This window comes from Acomys minous (genome assembly GCF_964271855.1).
Source record: "Acomys minous genome assembly, chromosome: 1".
Taxonomy (NCBI): domain Eukaryota; kingdom Metazoa; phylum Chordata; class Mammalia; order Rodentia; family Muridae; genus Acomys; species Acomys minous.
Window position 1 is genome coordinate 178,668,434 of NC_140483.1, and position 22,835 is coordinate 178,691,268.

General features: G+C 46.1%; 1 protein-coding gene across 1 annotated transcript in view; it reads left to right on the plus strand.

Moving 5' to 3' along the window:
• The first annotated feature begins 3,752 nt into the window (after positions 1-3,752).
• MTAP (methylthioadenosine phosphorylase) overlaps positions 3,753-22,835 on the plus strand; it is a 45,460-nt gene continuing 26,377 nt past the window's right edge. The window contains exons 1-4 of the mRNA XM_084799873.1: positions 3,753-3,912; positions 16,774-16,860; positions 18,023-18,081; positions 22,119-22,286. Of these exons, the coding sequence (XP_084655999.1) occupies positions 3,880-3,912; positions 16,774-16,860; positions 18,023-18,081; positions 22,119-22,286 (347 nt within the window). The 5' untranslated portion in view covers positions 3,753-3,879. The remainder of the gene's footprint in view (positions 3,913-16,773; positions 16,861-18,022; positions 18,082-22,118; positions 22,287-22,835) is intronic.

Genomic DNA, 22,835 nt, shown 5'->3' on the forward strand with positions numbered 1-22,835 from the left:
CGCAGGCTTAGAACACAGAGTAAGCAGTCATAGTTCTGCAGGTCTCAGGATGAGATTTTCAGGCTTTGGACAAGTCTGGACGTGCTCTTGCTCCAGACTGGCTTCCCTGGCTGCATGGCTTACTGGTCCCACCATCGCCCTCTTGGGTCTTCTTATTGCTTCCACGTGGCTATAGCTCTAAAGTCATTTTAATGTTACCTCATTGGCTTTGGTGTTTTTGGTTATTCTGTATTTGTTGTTGGTTTTCTGGCTTCAAACTTTTCTTTTTCTTATCCCAAGGATAAAAGTTCCTGTCTACAGAGAACAGAGCTGGACCAAGATGCAAGAATCTACTGATTTCCTGAAGTCTCCAATGCAAGAACTCCAAATACTCGCCTGTGTCCCCTGCCCACTCTCCCACGCAGCCAGGCCTCCAGATGAAGGTTCCACAGTACCTCCAGGCTCCCAAGATTACCCTTAGCCCCCAGGTTTGCCATGCCTCCCAAAGCCCCCAGTCTTTCCAGGATCCCCTCAGCCCTCCAACACTCAGAGGTGGCAGGAGAGGGAGCAAAACCTGGGTAGTAAGGAGCAGCACCAGCTTAAAAAAAAAAAAAAAGAAAAGAAAAGAAAAAAGAAGGAAAGAAAAAGAAAGGAAGAAAGACAACATTTGAAGATCAAGTACCCCGCCTATGGTTTCTCCTGACACTAGCAGTTAGGCTTAACAAGAACAAGCACCAAGCCCAGGGCCGCTTCAAGAACCACCATACTAAATACAGTATCTCCAATATCTAGAGCTGCCTGCCGAAGCCTCAGACCAGTTCTGCGCTCAAGGACTCTAAGCCCTGTCTTCCAAAAGTATATTGCTGACAGTGTTTGGCTTTGTCTAGAGTGGCTGCTTGCTGATAGAACCTTAGCTTTTCCCTGAATTTTCAGTGTGAGACCCTAATTCACTGGCAAAACAATGTACCCTCAGAGTGATGTACAGCATGTCCTGCAATACATGTACTGTAAAAAGATCCAGTCTAAATGGTGACCAGAAATCCTAGCACTTAGGGCATGGAGACAGGAAGACCAGGAGGTCAAGATTGCCATCTATATTGCAATGAAGGCCAGCTTGTACAACATGAGAGTCTGTCTCAAAATGCCAAAAAATTAATTTTAAAATAGAGAGATGCTATAGAAAGATCAGTCACATGGAATTAAGACTCTTCTAGTGACACCCACATCATTGGAATTGTTATTTTGGCCCAGATAACTATGAGGCTGTGAGCTGCTTCAGGTGGGACAACTTGCCAGAGGTTGGGTTAACACTTGCCAGAGATGGAGCCTACATGCCAGGTGAACCATCCAGCACCTACACACTGATCAGACACTAAGGTTCACAATTCAGTGGCAAGGCTGAGGTAGTTGACTGAGGAGACACATCTCACCCATTTTATGAATACTCCCTCCCCACTATTTGATAGTCCCAGATTGGCTTGAGAATGAACAGTGTGCTGTAGCATCTCCCCTACAAGGGGCCGTGGGACATTGAAAGACTATTACTTCAGACCTGAGGTGACAGCGACTCCTGACAAGACCCCAGTACCTTCTTGCCTAGCAGCTGGAAGCTGGGGAGGCATGTATAAAATATTAAAACCAAATTATGTAAGTCAGGGTTCTGGGATGGCTAAGTGGGTTAGGAGCACCTGATACGTCAGCATTAGGACCTGGGTTCGAATCCCCAACACACACTTTATATGACTGCATGTACTTGTAATCCTGGCATTACCAGGTGGAGACGGGTAGATCCTGGGAGCCCTCTGACCAGCCAGTCTAGCCCAGCCCAAACGGCAATCTTTCAACTCAGTGACAGACCCTGGATCAGGCAACATGGCAGGAAGTGGTAGGATGAGAGCTAGCACCCTCCTCTGGCCTTCACACGCATGTGCACAGGCACACTGGCACACTCATGTGCATGTGCCACATACACAGCACATACAAAGGATGAGTCACTGAATATCTGTGTAGTTTCATAAGCCAGACTCATTGTCTGGGTGTAATGGCGCACACCTTTAATCCCAGCACTCAGGAGGCAGAGGCAAGTGGCTCTCTGTGCACTAAAGGCCAGACTGGTCTATGTAGTGACTTCCAGGACCACCAAAGCTACATAACAGACAGACTCAGTCTTAAAAGAAAGAAACGGCATTGTTTTAGGGTGGCTTGTGTACTTGTTTAGAAAATCTTCATAAAAATAACTTTGTAGGCTTATGGAGGGGAAATGCAACAAGAACAAACTAAGAAAAAGTAGAGCAGATATTAATTGCTTTCCAAGATTTATCCTTGGAATTTCTTGTTTCATAGTATCCCTATAAAAACCCATAGCAGAAACCATTTACTATTTAATTTTTCCTTTCTTTTTTTAAAATGTAAATCATAGTATCCCTATAATATATAATAATATAGTATTCTTATAATCCCTATTTAAGTTTTGTCTTTTTTAATTTAAATAATAGTATCCCTATAATAACCCATAGCAGAAACCACTTACTATTTTTTTTTTTTGCTAAAAGGAAAATAATCTAAAAAAAAAAAAAAACTTAAAAATAGGGCAGAGCTGTTAGCACCAACCATGCTGAAGCATGGACAGTCTTCCTAAGGGCAATCTGTCCACACACTGAGTAGCAAGAAGTAACTTAGTCCTCCATATGTTTTCTATGTATTTTCAAGTGAAAATGTATTTTATAATCCTAAGTGACTGTAAAGCTCGCCACGTGTGAAACGTGAGTGTTAGTGTCTGTAAGTTCACAATTACATGGGAACACAACTGTAGTTGTTCCTTCCTTAATTGTTTGCACCTTTGAGTTTTACAAGCTGCTCAGTTTTTTGCCTCTTAACAGTCAAAGTTTGCCAACCCCTTCCCCAAGGGATAAACCTGGCTCTATTGTCTCTTCCTGGTAACAGTCCAGCGGCTAAGATTCTGGCCATTGCTTTGCAGATTATCGATGGCACAGGCTAGTGAGAAGCTCAGTGGCTAAGGGAGTGAGCGGGCCACGAAAGCCTGATGACCTGACCTCAACTCCTGGATCCTGATGAAAGTAGGAGAGAAATGACTTCACCAAGTTGCTTTCCACCCCCCTCCCTCACACGTGTGTGTATAAATAATAACCTAAATACCAGGCCCTCTTTTCACTTTTGAGATTGCTCAGGGTGGCCTTGAACTCACAACGTAGGCCTTGAGGTTACCATACTTCTGCTCCCAGCCATGAGTGACTGGGATTACAAATCTGCACCGTTAGGCATTATACAAAGAATTTTAAAATGCCTCTTGCCTGGGTGTTGGACTAGGTAGATGAATAAACTAGTTTGTAAATCAGAACTCTGCCTTACACACACACACACACACACGCGCGCGCGCGCGCGCGCGCGCGCGCGAATCTCAGCTAGCAACCTTCAGCCTCCCTTCACTCTCTCAAAAGTCCAGCTGGAACGCAGTAGGGCCTGATTTTACAGCCCAGGCCACCGGGGCAGCCAATACAGAGCAGAGCTGCGCCACCACGGGAAGTTTTGTTTAAGAGTTAAAAGACAAAGTGGCAAAGCAGGTCCTACGTGGCTTCATGTCTACCTTGATCATGGACACGCCATCACAAGGGATGATAACAGAAGCCACACGCCCCCGCCCCATTCCCCGCCCCCCACACACCCCCAAAGAATCTGAAAATTGTGCAAAAAGGTCGGGAGGCGGGAACCTGATTTGAGGAGGAGGGTGCCAGGAGAGGAGCCAATCCCGTGCTCCCCGGGAGGAAGAGGAGGAGCCAGAGCCCGCAGGCCCCCTGCACCGCTCACTCCCGCGCTGCTGTGCCACCGCAGTCTTCTCCGGGTCCGGCGCTCCCGCTCGCAGTAGCCTTCCCTGGTGCAGACATGGCCTCGGGAGCCGCCTGCCCGGCGGTGAAGGTGAGATCACCCTACAAGCTGCAGATGAGCCCCCCAACCCCACACCCCGCGCCGGGTTCCCTCTCACCCCTCCGCAGGGGCCGCGCCTAGGGGCTGGATCCCTAGCCAGAGCGCCCGGCGCCCTCCCAACCCCTGCCCACCGCCCGGCCAAGAGGGACAGGGGCGCTGCACTGGCCGCCAGCACACCCCCATGTCCTCAACCTTTGGACTCCTCTGCACCCTGGGCCCGAACGGTGGTAACTAGTGCTCTGATGGGGTAGAGGAGCGGAGCGATGGGCGGGCTGCCACCCTTTATTAATACCACTCCCTTCTGGAGATGCTCCTGGCGGGAGCTGACGCGTGGCCCAGCTCCTACGGCTGCTGAGCCTGTCCTTCTTGCCTTACGGGATTCGCGCTTCCGCTCCCTTGACTCGGCCCACGTGGGAGAGCTGTGTGCACTTGCTCTTTTGCACGCTTCTGGCTTCCACCCTCCCCCATCCCTCCCAACACCACCAAACTTAGATTTTCTTTTGCTTTGTTTTACCCCGGTAACGCAGAGCTGTGGGGGCTCTGAGACTTTTAAATACTGAAACCGAGTGCAGACCTCCCGTTCGCAACGGTTAGGGCCTCTCCTAGCCTGGAGGCCTCTGTCTTTAAACTGTTTTTGTAACCTTGAAAGTTGGAGCTATTTTCTTGAGCCTCGGGTCCCCAGAGATCTCGACACAAGGGATTCTTGTGCGCTGGGAACCGCTGCCCAGAGGAAAGCATGAGTTCTGAGAGTTGGAGTGAGCCGCCCTCCCCCCTCCCCCCGCCCCTGCCCGCCTTTTATACTATTCCTGATTGAGGGTAGAGAGTGAAGTTACAGAGCACAGGGAAACTGGTGGAAAAGGCTAAGTCCTTTCTAGGCTGTTTATTCTAAGCCAAGAGCGCAGTTAACTTGAATCGCTTTAAGACTTTCTAGCCCATGCTACTGAAAGCAAGCTGTTTTCTTCAGGCGTCCTTTTGGATCCCCTTGGAAGAGACCAATCTCTGCAGTTGGCCTGCAGCCTGCCTTGGGCTACTTGGGCCTTGAAGGCTTCAGGAACCACTCAGGAAGGGAGGAGGGGAGGAGGATGCTGTGTTCGGACTAACGGCCAACTCTCCCCCACCCCTTACACTTGAAAAGGATTATTTACATTTATAGAAAGCCTCGATTCCAGTCAGCAGGAATGGGACAGAAAGAGTCTTAATGTGTAAGGGACGACACATATTTATAAAGTGGGGATTTTACCACAGTATTGGCTGGAATGCCTATAATTATAATGTATGTACTGGGTATACTTGAATCTTTAGGAGTAGAGATAATTCCAAATGATGTCCATCAGTATCACTAGGCCACAGTGTCACACCTTTCCCTTAACAGCATATTAGGTGGGGCCAGATTAATTAATCGACCTTAACTGAAAAAGAGGGTGTCTTGGCATGTACATCCCAAAAGCTCTCACTGAGGTAGAGGCCCAGGACTTGAAGATAGATCTATTTTTCATCTCTGATCCACAATGGGAGTGAAACCAAAATGGCTGGTACTCCTTGTTCACCCCAGTCAGGAGGCTACACACAGGGGCCAGCATATCTCAACAGAAAGAATTGGCCGTAATCTGGTTAGCATTGTGCCTGACACACAGTTTCCCTGTAAAATGAATGTGGCCCTGCTTAAGAGCAGAAACAGCTATGTAAATATTGAATGATATGTACTTTTTTTTAAATCTTGGCAAGCTTTTGAAATAAAACTTGAGATACAAGTGGTGCTAGGAATGCCCACTGGTTTCTCTCCTTGAGACTGGAGCAGGGGAGAGAGTGTCACTAATGAGAATTCGTGATGCCAGCACTGTATGTAGTCCACAAACTGCTAAGGCAGCGTTCTGAGTAGAAAATATGCAGGGGTCATAGCCAGACCAAAATAACCTATTAGACAGTCTATCTTAGGGCTACAGCGTGAAGTGGCTCGGTCTCTGCAGTGCTTGCTGCCCAAGTGTGAGACCACGGATTTGGACCCTCTAACATCCATGGGGCCAGGGGAGCGAGCGGGGAGCTGGTTGCAGAGGCCAGCATCTACTAGTCCTGGCCAGTTCGGTGAGCTCCTGATTTGATGAGAGTACCTTCCTCCTTTCTCATGAAAAGACAGGCTAAGGTTAACTGAGGAAGACTACTGAAGTCTACCTCTGGCCTTCACACACACACACACACACACACACACACACACACACACACACACGCAAACACACACACACATAAACACCGCACAAACTGTATCTTATCTGTATATCATATGGTAATAGAGTTGGTTTGTTCATTTGAGACCATAAGACCCTGCACATTCTTTCTTACAGATAACAAAGCTGGGGTCCTAAAGGGCAGCTAAAGTGTTGGGCCTAGATAGTTGTGTTCCCAGCAAGTGGGTGTGAGATATTTCTCAGACCTGAAACATGGTCTCCGTGTTGCTCTACTGTGTGAGTGAAGAGGTCATCCTGCCTTTGGAAGCTGCATGCATGCACAGGCCACCTCTGCGAAAACCACAGGAGGCAGACATTTGTGTCTGGCAGGTACCCTGTGGCCTGGCTCACTGCACCATTTCTTCTGTTAACTGAGAAGCGACAGTTTGGTTAAGTACCTCAATGGAAATATTCCCACATTGGTATTGAGGGCCCCAAAACTGGCTTTCTTTCTATTCCAGTGCTACTTACCTTCTGTCAGCAGTGTGTGACCTTAGGGCAGTGAGCCCTGGGTCCTCTGATGGAAGGCCAGTGCTAGTCACACCTACTTTGAGATGTTGTAGGATTTAAGTACAGTAACATGTTGTTGCACAGACCCAGTGCAGCTCTTGTTCCATTACTGCCAACCCTGGTACCTTACTTCATAAGATGGAAGTGTTACCAGGGGGTTGGGTTTAAATGTGACACCCCTGGTTTAAGAGAGACAATAGACCATTCAGTTGAAAAGCCTTCAGCTTGGTATAGGCTGTATAGTAGTCTCTGTATCTCAATGAAATCTAGCTGTCTCCTGGCGGAGTCCTACCCAAACATACTTTAGGGAAACCTGCCAGGCTCTGAGAATACATATTTAAGTAAAACAATGTCCCTTTTGTAAAAGTTTATCTTGTACTAGGGCTGGGAGACTTACTAAGCGTGACCTAGTGAGAGTCGTAGGAGTGGGCAGAATAGGCTGTCAGGTGGTTGTTTTTAAGCTCTGCTGCCCTGGTGGCTGTTTGAGGAGCTTCCATGGTGGCAATAGGATCATTGTAAAAGGCTTCAGGGCTTGAGAGCCTGGTGGCTGCCACATAAGAGACCACCTATGAACCAAAGCGCAGGCTCTCTCAGATAGCCAATTGGCCTTGGCCTTGGTCTTGGTCTTTCCAAGGGCCTGTAGATTGTGAGAAATACATTTGTAAATCTGATGTTACTGTAGCCACTTGAGCACAGGAAGACAAGCTGATGGCAGAGATGGTGATGAGCGGCCTTAAGATTACAGCAGGCTGCTAGGACTCATTTGCGCATGACGGCCTTGAAATAGAAACCTCTGTGCCTGTGATGGTGAGAATTAGCTGGGTGTAGGCCTCCAGAATAGAAGCCACTGATAAACAGTTTGCATACACCTAGCACCGTGGAGGCAGAGGCAGGCTCAGGCAGATCTCCGAGTTTGAAGCCAGCTTGGTCTGATTTCCCAGTTCTGGGTCATCTGTGGCTGCACAGAAAGTCCCTATCTCAGTAAATAAATAAATAAATAAATAAATAAATAAATAAATAAAATGAAAAATAAGAAGACAAGCCAACAAAAAAAAATTGGATTTGATTCTAAATGCCTTGGAAGCCATTTAAGGATCCTGAATAGAGAGGTGGTGCCTGATTTATATTTTTAAGTGTTTGCTTGGCTGCCCTGTATGGAATTGCCTGTACTGGATGGAGGAGAACATCTGGCCAGAAGCCATGGCGCTTGTGCCAGTCTGGGCTGGCAGCCATAGAAGTAGTGAGGATGTGCAGGCGGATTAGAGGGAAGGGTGCTTTCTGTGTCTGCTTCCAACCCCAAAGGTGCTGAGGAATCCTCTCCAGACAGAAGCAGGGAGATGAATACAAATTCCTTCTGCTAGCACATTTCTGATTGGAGGCATCGTGTGGGATGAGGAGTCTTTCTACGACAGTAGTGGAGTAGCTGCAGAGTTGGTCCAGGTTCCGAGGGGGGTGGGGGGAAAATGATGGAGACAGAGGCCATGGATTAATAACAGTTAGCGTGGCTCAGGGGGCTTCAGGAAAACATTGTCCTGCTTTAGTTATGGGCCAAGCAAATCTTTGGCATCCAGAGAGGAAGGGGGTATTTGGGGAGTTGCTTCATTGTCATTGATCTGTAATGCCTCTGGCCAGTCTCTTCTTGGGTCATGAGGGAATGATGTTAACCATGTTTAAAGTGATAGAGGGAATATGGACCTTCGGTAGGGTCCATGACTTCAGACGCTGGTGGTAAGGGAGACGGCAAGTCAGGGTGTCCTGGTTTAGAAGATCGCTTTTAAAACTCTGGTACACGCCTATAATCCTAGCACTTGGGAGCCAGAGGCAGGCAGATCTCTGAGTTGGAAGCCAGCCTGGTCTACAAAGTGAGTCCAGGACAGCCAGGGCTCTGTTACACAGGGAAACTCTGTCTCAATAAAAACAACAACAAAAAGCTGTCCATTGGGCTGTCCTGACCATGGTCGGCACTGTTCTCCCATAGGATTGTTCTGAGCTTTGCAGCGCACAGAACATATCTGTAAGCTCTCCCCCAACAAAGTGCCTCCTCCCCACTATGGCTGCAGGACATGTTGCATACTCTCAGACGCCTCCTGGGAAGCTATTTCATATTTCCTTAAAGCCCCCTGGGCCATTGCCCGAGGGACTGCCTGGTGAGGAGAAGTGGGTACCCACCTTCCGCCTGCTGTGTATCCACCTGCAGAGAAAAGCAGGGGAATAGTGGGCCGGAGTTGCCTTGAGGAAGTTACCTTTTGTTCTGTGTGTATTTTGCTAGAGGTGATAAGGTATGGAACAGAAATTGATAACATGCAGCAGTTCATTTGATTCTTCACACTGGCTCTCCATGCTAATTTAGAATCTGGCCCACAGAGAAAAAAGGTGAGAAAACAGATTAACATAAATATGTGTATGTGATGGTCCCTAGATCTTTAACTGTGATTCTAAGTGTATTCTAATCAGTACCACGATGGTTTTCAGAGCATGCGATGGATCTGCCTCATCTGGTACCTTATTAGGTATGCTAAGTCCCGGGATTCAGCCCACTTCTGCTGGGCCAGAAATTTGTGGTGTATGGCCCAGCAATCTGGGTGCTGACTAGCAAGGATTTAAGATGTCCACTGTCTTATACAACACTGACATTTGGGAGCTTTGACAAGTATGGACATGATTTGTTCTCACTGTTTGTAACCAGTGGCTGCAAAAACAATTAACTGATTGTTTTAATTAAGCTGGTTGTCTTCAAACTCCAATGTATTCTCTCAGTTCCAGGGGATATAAGTCCCAAGTGAGCCTTAGATCAAGAAGTCAGTAGGGCTAGTTCCTCTTTTTTTTTTTTTTAATTAATTGATTTAATCACTTATAGCCTGATCACAGCCACCTCCCTCCTCCCCTCCCTCCCACCCACTTACTCCTCCCCATCTCCTCAGAGAAAGGGAGTGCCCCCACCATGGGTACCAACCCATTCTGGTACATCAAGTCACAGCAGGACTAAGCCCATCCTCTCCCTGAGGCCAGACAAGGCAGCCCAACTACGGGAAAGAGATCCAAAGGCAGGCAACAGTCAGAGACAGCCCTCGCTCCAAATGTTAAGGGACCCTCATGAAGAGCAACCTGTACACCTGTTACGTATGTGTAGAGAGGGCCTAGGTCCACCCCATGCATGCTCTTTGGTTGGAGGCTCAGTCTCTTTGAACCCTGTGGTGTCCTTGACCACTCCATCTCACTCAGTACTTCCTCCCACTCTTCCACAAGGCTCCCCAAGTTCTGCCTATTGTTTGCTTGCGGTTCTCTGCATCTATTTCCATCATCTGCTAGAAGAAGCCTCTTAGAAGACAGTTATGTTAGGCTCCTGTGTGCAAGCACGATCATTAAATAGCGCTGCTCTCTCCCATGGGGTGGGTCTCAAGTTGGGCCAGTCATTGGTTGGCCATCCCCTCGAGCTCTGACCCATCTTTGCCCCTACATTTCTTATAGGCAAGTCAAATTTTGGGCCCAAAGTTTTATGGGTGAGTTGGTGTCCATCTCCCTCCATTGCAAGTCCCACATAGTTACACTAGGTGGCAACGCAGGCTCCTTATCCCCCTCGCTGCTAGGAGTTTGGGCTCGGGTCCCCCCCCCCCTTCCTCTCCCCTCCCCCTCTTCCACCCAGTTCCTCCATCGACATCAGATGCCTGTTTTATTTATTCAAACATCCTCCCTTCAGCCCTCCTTGTTAGTGATTCTTTGTGTCTGTGGATTGTAGGACAGCTACTTTGTACATTATGGCTAAAATCCACTTTAAGTGAGTGTCTTTCTGGGTCTGGTTACCTCACTCGGGATGATATTTTCCAGTTCTACCCATTTGCCTGCAAATTGATGTCATTGTTTTTAATAGCTGAGTAGCATCCCATTGTGTAAATGTACCACAGTTTCCTTATCCATTCTTCAGTTGAAGGACATTTAGGATGTTTCCAGATTCTGGCTACTATGGATAAGGCTGCTATGAACATGGTTGAGCAGGTGTCCTTGTGTGGTGGAGCATCTTTCAGGTATATGTCCAGAAGTGGCATAGCTGAGTTTTGAGGTAGATCTGTTCCTAATTCTCTGAGAAAGCGCCAGATTGATTTCCAAAGCGGTTGTACAAGTTTGCACTCGGGCTGGTTCCTCTTGCAGGATCTCAGGTAGGAGGAATTATTCGGCTTTATTCTGTAGCCTCTAGAGACACCAGTACCTGTTTCCTAGCCCTACAGTCACATCCTCCATCATCACATGGCCTTGGGGTTTGTTTGTTTGTTTGTTTGTTTGTTTGTTTTCTTTTTTCTTTCTTTCTTTCTTTTTTTTTTTGATTTTTTTTTTCAATACATGGTCTTTCTGTGTTAGCCTTGGCTGTCCTGGACTCGCTTTGTAGACCAGGCTGGCCTCAAACTCACAGCGATCTGCCTGCCTCTGCCTCACGAGTGCTGGCATTAAAGGCGTGTGCCACCATGCCCGGTGCCTTTTTCCTCTTAACTTCCTGTTATCTGAACTCTCGGGGTCCCATTTAGGGCCCATCCAGATAGTCCAGGATAGTCTCTCATCTTAATTTATTTACATGCAATAACATTTTTAGGTTTTGGGGGCTGAGGCATAAGCATCTCTTTGGGGGAGCCTCTTATAGTTTGTATTCCAAATACCCTCTAAGACCCCTTATGTGAAAGGCTTACAACCTGTCACGCTGTTGGGAGTCTGGAATGCACAGGAGGTTGGTTTAGTCGACAGGGGTGCATGCTGCTGACGTACATTGGAGCTGCTGCCCTTCTCACTTACCTCCTCACCATGGAGATGTGAGCAGCTTTCCCGTGCTCTGCACCTGGGTGACTTGGCCTTGCCCAGGCTCCGCCATGATGTGACCACAGACTAAAGCTCAGAGACGAAGTAGGCCTTTTCTCCTCGTGGTTGGGTTTTGTGTCTCAGGGACAGAAAGCCAGCAGACTAGCAAGGGTGTCATCTACAGCCTGCCATAACTGGTTAGCTCACATTTTAGAAATTTGTGTTTAAGCAGAGCTGTGCGCTAGACCTAGCCAGCAAGCTTTGAACGGAGTGTACGGCTTGACTGTTTATCAGAGCCTCCACAGTTTGGCATTTAGGGGATGCTGATTTCCGTCAGCTGAGTAGGAAGGAACTTGGGCCACCTCCTGCCCTTATTCACCAGCGATGGAGACTTGGAGCGAACATGGTGGGGTTTGAGGAAAATGCACCTCAGAAACCAAGAGTCGATTTCAGCTGTGAGCTGTACCGCTTCAAGTTGTCTTAGAGGTTTGTGACCTCAGCCATGGCTGTTCTGCTCTTTCAGACCTTCCAGACTTCTCTGACTTTTTTATGCCTGTGTCAGGGTGCTAGGGTGGTCTTCACAGAGCCCTGCGGGCTGGACACCAGCCGAAGGGGTTGGTTACTTCTCTGGGAACCCTCCATGGATTTTGGATGGGCATATTTCCATATATTTTGACAACAACAACAAAAACAAAACAAAACCCACAAAATCCTCAAAGAGTCTAAGATATTTGAGCCAAGATGAGTTGTGTCCCAGGAACATGGATACAAATTGCCCCAGTGTATAAAGGGTTTCATGAAGCTGCTTTTGTTATAGAATAGAGTGAAGTCATAAATTGGGCCATTTTCAGGGACGTTGGTGGGAACTGAGCTCAGACAGTTTACAGCAGATCAGAAGGCTTCTCGGACGAGGTCCTTAGCTTCCAGCTGCTTAGTGGTCTGCTAAAGTAGTAGATTCCAGGTTCCACATGCTGGTAGCTAGGATGGCAGGTAAGACATAGGTGCACAAGAGAACCAAAGGTACAGCCTTAAATTTGGCTCTGGAGGCAGAGGCAGGTGTATCGCTGTGAGTTCAAGGCCAGCCTGGTCTACAAAGCGCATCCAAGACAGCCAAGGCTACACAGAGAAACCCTGTCTCGAAAAACAAAAACAAAAAAACAAACAAAAAAAATTGGCACTGGATCTGCAGCATTCCAACTCTTTACAGTCTAGTTCTAATCAGTCCATCGGCCTTGTAGAATGCTTAAACTGGGAGTGGCCTCTGCTTTCTGGCAACTTCAGTTCCTTGGCTTCTGTTGGTCTTCCTTCTGGGTGTGCCTATTGCAATTTCTTGTAAGCACACCAGGAATTATTTTAGGTTTTTGACCTTGTCTTCCAATACAGTCACTTAAGAGTACTGAGCATCCTTGTATAAGTTTGGACCAGGACACAGTTCCATCCTTAGGCATTCCCCGTGGAGGAAGCTGGCTTAGCCGTTATGTTGGCTTGTGACTTAATCCCTTTGGTTCATGTTGCAGGCTTTGGCCAGACCTCCCAGGCTCAGGCATTTGGCCTCTTTGTCCCCACAAATCTGGACTTCCTGGTTTCAGTGGGATCCTACAAGACCACACACATAGCACCTCAGTATCTGTTGGTGGTAACTGGCGCTGAAGAGCTGGAGTCCCAGATGAGGAACTCTGCCCGGTCCTCATCTTGAGCTTGACATACTCAGAAGCCACCCATCCTCCTGGCACGAGTTCACCTCAGCTGTCCTGTCTTTGTGTGTTGAGAGTGCATCTGGAAGGCAGGACATCCAGGGCTCAGGGGGATGGTTCCTGAGACCAAGTGGAGTAGGTGATGCCCTGGTTTTGATGTACCAGGGAAAGTGTGTTGGTGGGGAGGCTAGTAAGCATCCTTTCAACCTTCAGACAGTTGGGTAGGTAGCAGCTCCTATTTCAGGGAAAGCAGCCGCACGTGTGGCATAGCAGGTACCTTCAGCCTTGCTGGATGCGGGCATTCTTTTTGAGGTGACTGGTAGAAAATTGGGGAGAATTATGAGCACTTAAACGTATCCTTGTTTTAAAGCCTTGTTTCGCGTAGAGAGGATGTACAGATGTTCCTGGATGTACAGAGCTGACCCGTCAGTTCTACCTCAGCCCTTGAGCCCATGTCTTTGGCATTCTAGAGTCACCTGGACTTGGCAGCTGGCAAGGTGCTGCTGCCTCCTGAGTGTGGATAACGGGTATGTCAACAGTCTCCTGAGGTCACCAGTTCTTAACCTGTGGGCTGCCACTCCTTTGCGGGGTGGGGGGAGGTCACATATCAGATTAGTTCCATTATGACTGGTAACACTAGCAAAACTACAGGTACGAAGTAATAACGAAATAATTTTTTGGTTGGTGGTCACCAAGACATGAGGAACTATATTAAAGGGTTGCAGCATTAGGAAGGTTGAGAACCACCTGCTTTAGATGCTTACCTAGCTCCCCAGAGGCTCTGTAGTGTGTTCTGTAGTGTGCCTTGTCATCTTGGGCAAAAGCTTGTCCTGACCCAAGGGTCAGTTTCTTTATATCATAGAGACGATTTTTTTTTCTAGTCGGCTGAGCTGGAAGACCCAGAGCATGTTGGGAGTTAGCATGTGGCAGCGGCGCTTCTCTTTCTTTGTTTGTAAAGTAGGAACACTGTTTTAGGACCAATCTAAGAGGGTGCCTGTGAAATTCAGATAGGGTGAGGCCCTTGTGATGCAGAGCCGCCTCTGCCTGGGAGCGTCATCCAGCTGCACTTTGCCTTGCAACCAGCAGGTGGTGATATTGGCTACATATTGGCACTGCAGGCAGCTGCCCTCAAGGTTCCGCTCTGGTCGCTTGTAAGGTGTGGGTTTTCATTAATAAGGCGATCCAGCCGGTGACTGGGAGAGACTGCTGTGGCCTTCCTGGGCAGCTTGCTTTCGTCTCAAGCCCTGTCCACTCCCTTCTGCGGGCTGAGTCACCAGCTACCTAATGCAGGGCCATCATGGAGCTGGGAGGGTTTGGAGTGAAGCTCAGCGGAGTGAGGGAGGATGGTATCAGGAGCTAGCCTGTTCCGGTTGCCGCCTTCCTACTGTACTAGCCTGTCTGCCTATTCTGAGAGTGACTGATTCCAAAACACTTGGAGATCTGTTTTGTATTCAAGCCTGAAGGTTCAGTGTTTACTCAAAATCTGAGGTGCTGGGGCCCAGGGAACATATTGACATGATTGAGCAAAGAGGGCATAGATAAAAAAGTGCAAGTTTTTTGTTTGTTTGTTTGTTTGTTTGATCTTGGGTATTTTTTCATGTTGTGTAGCTCGGGCTGGCCACAAACTCCATAATCGGAAGACAACCTTAAACTTCTGATCCTCCTGCCTCCAAGCCCAGGAGCTAAATTTCTAAAGATGGCGGTCGCCTCAAGTGCTGTTCTTTCTAGTGCCTAGTTTGAGGACATGGGCCGGCAGCCTGTTAGCCCAGATTTGTGAAAGATAAAATGGAGAAGACACACCAGCAGAAGTGCTAGGATTTTATGCAACAGAATGACTTTACATATTTGTTGAACTTAAATGTATTGATTAAATAACTGTTGGTTTGAAAACACCAATAAGATGGTAGGCAGTTAAGAAATTTTTTTTGTTGATATGAAACACAAAATCTGCTGTAATTTCAATAGTGTACCACAAGGTGGCACCAACGTCAACCGTCTCAGCCATCAGGACATGTAAATCCGCCATTCTACAGCAAAATCTCACAAATTTATGCCATTTCAACTTAAAAAGTGCTGGCGTCATTTTCTATGATGTTTCTCCTAAAGCCCCATGTTGTAGCTTTGCATTGACCTATTGAATCCTGTTTTGTTTAGGGAATCAACACAGGAAGAATTTCATAATGATGATGCCACTCGTGTTTTAATGTTAGGACTTTTAATGTTTGTCTTTGTAATTGCTCTTGATGGCTTCTTAGACTTTGAGTTTGATCAACTCATTTTTATTTTAAAGATTTAGATTTATTTGATGTGTATTGGTGTTTTGTCTGCATATGTGTCTGTACACCATATATGTACATTGGCCTCAGGCCAAAAGCAGGTGTCAGATCCCCTGGAAACAGGGTTACAGATAGTTGTGAGCCACCACGTGGGTGCAGGGCATGCTCTTAACTTTTGAGCCATCTCTCCAACTTCAGATCAACCTTTTTTTTTTTTTTTTTAATTTGTTTTTATGTTATGTTCATTGGTGTTTGGCCTGCATGTATGTCTGTGTGAAGCTGGCAGATCTTGGAGTTACAGACAGTTGTCAGCTGCCATGGAGCTGCTGGGAACTGAACTCAGGTTCTCTGGAAGAGCAGTCAATGCTCTTAACCGCTGAGCCATCTCTTCAGCCCCGAGATCAACTCTTAAGGAATCAGATTTCTTTCTCCACTTTTCCCAAGAGCATGGGTTTCTAGAAAGTGAACTAAAATGCTTGAACTTAAAAATTAAAACTACTAGCCGGGTGTGGTGGCGCACACCTGTAACCCCAGCACTCGAGAGGCAGAGGCAGGCAGGTCTCTATGAGTTCGAGGCCAGCCTGGTCTACAAAGTGAGTCCAGGACAGCCAAGGCTCCACAGAGAAACTCTGTCTCGAAAAAACAAAACAACAACAACAAAAATTAAGACTACATCAAATGGCTTATAAAAATAATATTTTTATAAGTATTTGAGTTATGCCGCATAGGAAATACTGTCTTCTGTATATGTATGCATATGAATAACATTTTGATTTAGTAAATATATAAATTAATGTGGGTTTACTTGTCATGTCACTTCTCTTTTACCTGCATTCGCTTCCAGTTCTGTGATTATAGTGGCATAAAAAGAAACATTCCTTTTTTATATCGTGGTGTGATAAGAAGAAACCGTTATTAAATAAACAGACCTAAGCTTTCATATCAAGCTTTCTTTACGCCATAGTAAATGTGGTAGAGAAACAACCTTGGTCAGAAAGATCTTTCTACAACCTTTCTTTGGGCTCAATATCTAAGTGAAAAGTAGCTTTACTTGTGTGATTCAGTTGGGGGAACATGTGATGCAGTCGAAAACAGTGGCCTGTGTTTTGGCTGTTTCAAGAATATAGAAGACCCATCAGCTTTTGTTGCTTTGTTTGTTTGTTTGTTTGTTTTGTCTGTTTTTGTTTTGTTTTGATTCTTTATTTTTAATAAAAGACCTTTAAAGGCTTACAGTTGCTCTTCAGCACTTTGGGGGATCGCCTCCCTTTGGGATTTCGTAGGAATGATGTAAATATGAAAAAATATATTTGCTTAACATAAAGCATGATGAAGATGTGAAAATCTTCTTTCTTCTCTTCTCTCCCTTAGATTGGAATAATCGGTGGGACAGGCCTGGATGATCCTGAAATTCTGGAAGGAAGAACCGAGAAATACGTGGACACTCCGTTTGGCAAGGTTAACGTCGGCCGGCAGCGTCGGCTTCAGCCTTGCTTATTACTGGTTGCTTTTTTTTTTCCCCCTGTATTTATTTATTTATTTATTTATTTATTTATTTATTTATTGACAGGGTCTCTCTGGGTAGCCTCGGCTGTCCTGGACTCTCTTTGTAGACCAGGCTGGCCTCGAACTCACAGCGATCCCCCTGCCTCTGCCTCCCGAGTGCTGGGATTAAAGGCGTGCGCCACCACTCCCGGCTGTTTTTTCTTTATTTTTTTTAAATCGCGAGCAACGTTGATTTTGTGTCCCGCCGTTGGGTTTCGTCAGCTGAGGTGTCCATAAAGGCCACAGGAAACTACCTATTTCGACATGGCTTTTGAACACACAAGTAGTGGCTTCTCAGTTTCCATTGCTAGAAGTCGTGATGCTCATTTTCAATTCAAATCTGTTTCTAATTTCGAGCCCAGGTCACACAGCACGGTAACTAAGCAGGCAGGGTGCTGACTGATTGGCTGACTAGTCAGTATGCAGTGCCATTTTCCGGGCCCAGCTGAGCCCCGGGATCGGGACACAATTGTTGGGGTTTTAGGGGAGGCTGCTCCTTGTCCCACCTGGGCCGGGTGAGTGGGGTATCTCCATTCCTAATTCCCCAATCCTTCTTCCCAACTCTGGCGTTCCTCTGACTGGCGAGAAGAGCCCGCGCCCTGGCCACGCCCTCCTTCTCAGCACAGTTCTTCCCTGACGTGGGCATCTTGGTGCTCAGGTTTTTCCCTGCAAGTCATCCTCCGGCCGTCGTAGGCCCGGTCACCACAAGCAGGCGGTTCCACCACTGAGCTCTTGGTGCCTCCACAGAGCTCAGCCTTTGACTTTCATGCCATTTCTTGAACCTTCCTAATGTCATTGGTACATGTAAAGTGGATTAATCGGCCGTCGGTTTCCCGGCACACTTGCCACCACGCCCCTGCCGCCTCCAGAGCCTGCCGAGTCCAAGCTAGCAGGAAGCTCAGTGATGCTTATGGATCAGTTGAAACCTAAGATCCTCTCTCTCCCTAAGCTGTATCTTCAAACTCTAGATTCCCCCCGATCTGTTGTGGTTTAACACTTCAAAGCTTTTAAGAACTGTTTATGCATGTTTTTAAAATCAAAAGCTATAACTTTTTTTTTTTTAAATTGCATGCAGCCATCTGATGCCTTGATTTTGGGGAAGATTAAAAACGTTGATTGTGTACTTCTTGCAAGGTAAAGTATTTTAAGTTGGGTTTTTGTTTGTTCGTTTTGCTTTTAAATATTACTAGTTCACTTCGGGAGAACTTAAATTTAATTTATAAAGTCCAGGAACAGGTAATGATGTGGGTATGAGTCATAAGTCTGTAAAGTCAGTACACATTGGTCACCGTTACTTACTGTAATTTTTGGACTATAAGATGCACCTGACCATAAGACACACCCAGTTTTTAGAGCAGTAAAACAAGAAAAACAGTAAAAACAGCAGCAATAGGACTGTAGGTGCACCCTAACTCCACCCCTCACCCCCCCACCCCCCCACCCCACCCCGCCCCATACACACACACACACACACACACACACACACACACACACACACACACTTTTGCGGGGCCGGCGCTGGGATGGAGTGTGTTTATGGTCCAAAAAAATACTGTAACACTGTGGCTCTGAGATAAGCTCAGATTACAAGTATTTGGAAAACCAAAGATCTCATTGCACATAGTTTGTAAAATAGATCAGTTTGACTGACATGGAAGCTTCCGTTTCTATCCTAATAAAAAAAAATTTTTTTTTTCTAACTGTGGAAAGGAGGGTTCGCGGGTCACTGAACTAATCTGGGTTGTTTGTGCTTACACTCATTCCCCAAACAGGGCTGGTGGTGTGCCCTGCCACACGGAAAGCAGCAGCATCAGAAATTCCCCTGACCACGTGTGTCGCACAGGAGAGACTTCTAGAACTCTAGTGGTGGGAAGCAGTCTCAGGCCAGCCCACACTGGAGACCTGTGGACTGCTGAGGACACGAAAAGGGGACTTTCCAAAGCTTTGTCCACCACAGTGAAGTGGATGGTTCTTGGGAGCCAACAAAACTAAAATGCAGTTTTTCATGGTCCCCTTATCTGGATTTCAGACCAGTCTCATTCCTTGGTCTGTAGTTAGCGCTCGGGGAAGAAATGATTGTTTAAATTACACCGATGTTTATTTCTTCTGGAAACCTTCTGAGAGCTTTGGAGGCCAGCCTCAGCAAAATGTATGCATCTGTGGGGAATGGAGACTCCTACTCTCTTAGAGGCCATCCACAAACTTAGAGTGCAGTGTGTTAGCTATCAAGAGAAGACATCGAAAGTTCTTTCTAAATACAAACAGGATGATAGTGGGGTATCACTTAACAACTCTATAGAGCAGGTAGCGATCTCTTTATGCGTTTTACTGTTGGGGGGAAATTCCTGGCTCTGGGTGGGGCTGGGTGACTGGGGAGGCCATAGGGGAAGTAAATGAAAGAACTTTGAACCAAAACGGTTACCTTCCAAAGCCCAAAGTTCTTACTTAAGTGCTTGACTATATTTCCACTCTTTTTCAAATCAAATAAATATTAACAATATGCATATAGGTGGGTGTTCAAATATATGTGCATATAAGATCAATTTTAAGTGTCCTTTCCAATACTGAGTAAACGTGTAAGTTACAAACCTTTCAAACGTTGAACAAAGTCAGGCTGTGTGTCACTTGCTTCCAGCGTTATTTCTGTCTTATCGCAGGTAAGAAATTGAACTGTGGACCAAGCTACCCCGGTAAAACATCACCAGGCAGGTTCTCAAGAGGCCTAGATGGCATAGGCATCTCTATAAGATATTGCTCATAAGAATGTAGGAATTTCATGTAACCAATGTCAATTTTAGAATTAATTCTAAGAACTGGACTGTTGACAGCTGTTGACTGGAGTTCCCCAAATGGGTTGGGGTTCAGGCCTGTGCTTTTGTGTTTCAGTTGCTCAGATAATTCTAACCAAATGTGTTTGATTGTCCAAGAGAGTGAACTACTTTGATGGGTGCTACTGAGGGAGACAGACCAGGGGAGATTGTGGTTGTCAATGTGAGCACCAAAGAGACATAGGCAGAGTGAACATTAGTGGAGCAGTCAGGGGGGCGTGGACACAGTGCCTGGAGGACCTACTTCTTGGTCTCGGTGCTGAGATCTAAAGAGGGCTGAGGGCCTGGACAAGAATAAATGTGGAGGCAAACAAGGCAGGTGAGCCTGAGTCAGGAAGGCTAAATTAATTCCAGCAGCTAAAACTCTGAGGTGGAGGAGTTGGTTCCTCTGGGGGTTGGGAATCTCACAGCCACCACCACCATCCCACCCCCCCTTTTTTTTTAATGTTTAGTAATAATTCTTTTTTGTTTGATTGGTTTTGGTTTTTCCTTTTTGTATGTTTGGTTTAGTTTTTTGAGACAGAGTTTCTCTGTGTCCTAGAACTCACTCTGTATTACAGACTGGCCTCAGACTCAAAGATCCACCCACCTCCGCCTCCTGAGTGCTGAGATTAAAAGTGTGTGCCACCACTGCCAGTAGTAATAATTCTTTCTGTGGCTTGTCATGGGTGTGATATGCATAGCATCTTAATGGAATGGCGTTTAACCTGTAAACCCTTAGGAAAAAAACAATGCCTACTTGATTTGTGGCTATAAAAAAAAGAATGCCAGATATATTTGGAAAATTAATGCACTAACTGAAGGAAATTGGAAATTGAAATGGATAGCCTTAACAGGAAAAATGCTTTATGTTACACTGTAGCTTTGGACCCATCTTCGATTGAGAAGCAGTTATGTATAAACCATGCTTTATATTTCATAGTATATCTGTATAAAATATTTTTGATAAACATAATTCTCTTATCTACAGAAAGAGTCTAAAAGACATTTAAGTAAAATAATGCTTCCCTTTTCTATAATTATTCTTAAAATCCTTTTTGTCTGGCTTATGGACGAGGCTGGGACATGGCTGGCCTGAGCTGAGGTCCTGACCTGTGCCTTTCAATGACCTGAGCTATTCCAGAAGAGTCATTGGCCTGTCAAGACTTTCACTGTGTAGTTGAAAGGTTAAGGCAAAGCACTCGGGAGGAGGAGGCAGGCGGATCACTGTGAGTTCGAGGCCAGCCTGGCCTACAAAAGTGAGTCCAGGACAGCCAAGGCTAACACAGAGAGAACCTGTCTCTGAAAAAAAAAACAAAACAACAACAACAAAAAAAACAATTTTTAAAAAAGAAAGTATACCTCACTTTGGTCTGTGAACTAGTGTAACCTCATTATAGTTAATAGTCAGTGCAAAATCAGGTAGTTGAGTGCTGATTGTGTGTTCTCCTCTGGCAAGGAGTCTTAGAGGTGCTCCATTTGGTGTCCATGGCTGGTTCCCCGTTTCTCACTTTGGTCACCCTCTGGGAAATGCTGATGCCATTTTTAATATAAAACTAACCTGTGGCTTACGTCTCCAGACTTGTAGAAAGCTGTACTTTCCCTTTCTAGCTGCTCACTAGTTCTTGGGGAGAAGCCGTCGCTCTCCGTGGCAGTGTCAAGCTTCAGGGGACCAAATTTTTGCCATTAAAAACTTGATACCCTATGAGCATACACAGGGGGAGGAGGTCCCCTTTAGTCACAGTCATAGGGGAGGGCAGTAAGGGGAAGATGGGAGGGAGGGAGGAATGGGAGGATACAAGGGATGGGATAACAATTGAGATTTAATATGAATAAATTAATAAAATATATTTAAAAGGAAAAAAACTGACATTATAGTGAACAATACATTAAAAAATTAATCAAACCAAACCCAGCAACAACAAAGAACCCTGTCTCCAAGCACAGTTACAGCCTGTGGTACGGGTCAGAGTTCTATCTATAGTTCAGGGCTGGGCTGAGGTGGCGCATACCTTTAATCCCGGCACTCAGGATGCAGGGGCAGGCGGGTCTCTTGAGTTTAAGGCCAGCCTTGCCTACAAAGTGAGTTCCAGGACAACCAAGGATATACAGAGAAACCCTGTCTCAAACAAACAAACAGACAAACAAAGAACTTGGATTCAATGAAGCCCATAACATTAGTCATGACAGAGCTGCTCTGTCATCTAAAACCAGCAGGAATTCATAGGTTGAACAGTTTCAGAGTTTACTCAATTAGGCAGAAGGAGGAAGTCCACCAGGAACTTGGTCTTGCTCTGTTTCTTTGTGACTGTTTATAAGTTTCCCCTGCTCTGGCTGATGCCCTACTTCAATCTCGTCCCTTAGACATGGCAGACAACACACCATCATGCCTTCAAAAGTCAACTACCAGGCGAACATCTGGGCTTTAAAGGAAGAGGGCTGTACACACGTCATCGTGACCACAGCTTGTGGGTCCTTGAGAGAGGAGATCCAGCCTGGTGACATGGTCATTATCGATCAGTTCATTGACAGGTGAGTGCTAAGTGGCCTTGTAGCTCACCATTTTTAGCTCCGAGGAGGGAGACAGGGGAGGGCAAGAGCAGGGTCGCTTTAATCTTTTCCTTGTAGGGGTTTTATTTTTTAACTGAACTGACAAATAGTAGTTATATGTCATGGGATACAGTTGATAAACATGGGCATTGCACAATGATTTATGTGTAAGTTCACATATCACTTCATATACCCCTCAAATCACTTTGAGTGCAAACACTGGGTTTTTTTGTTGTTGTTGTTGTTGTTTTTTCTACTATGTAATAGATAATACCACATTACCGTACTTATAGGAAATTTCAAAAACTTAGTCTTTCTGCTCAACTCAAATGTAATGTCCTTTGGCCAAGTTATCTTCCAAGCTCTGGCAAACGCCATTTTATCCTCAGCTTCCTGGTCCGTGTTTTAGACCACACGTGAGTCCTCTCAATGTCTTTCAGTGTCTTGCATGCTTCGCCTCACAAAATTCCCACAGGTTCATTCATTCTGCTGTAAATGGCCATTATTGTTTTTTTACGACTGACTGATGTC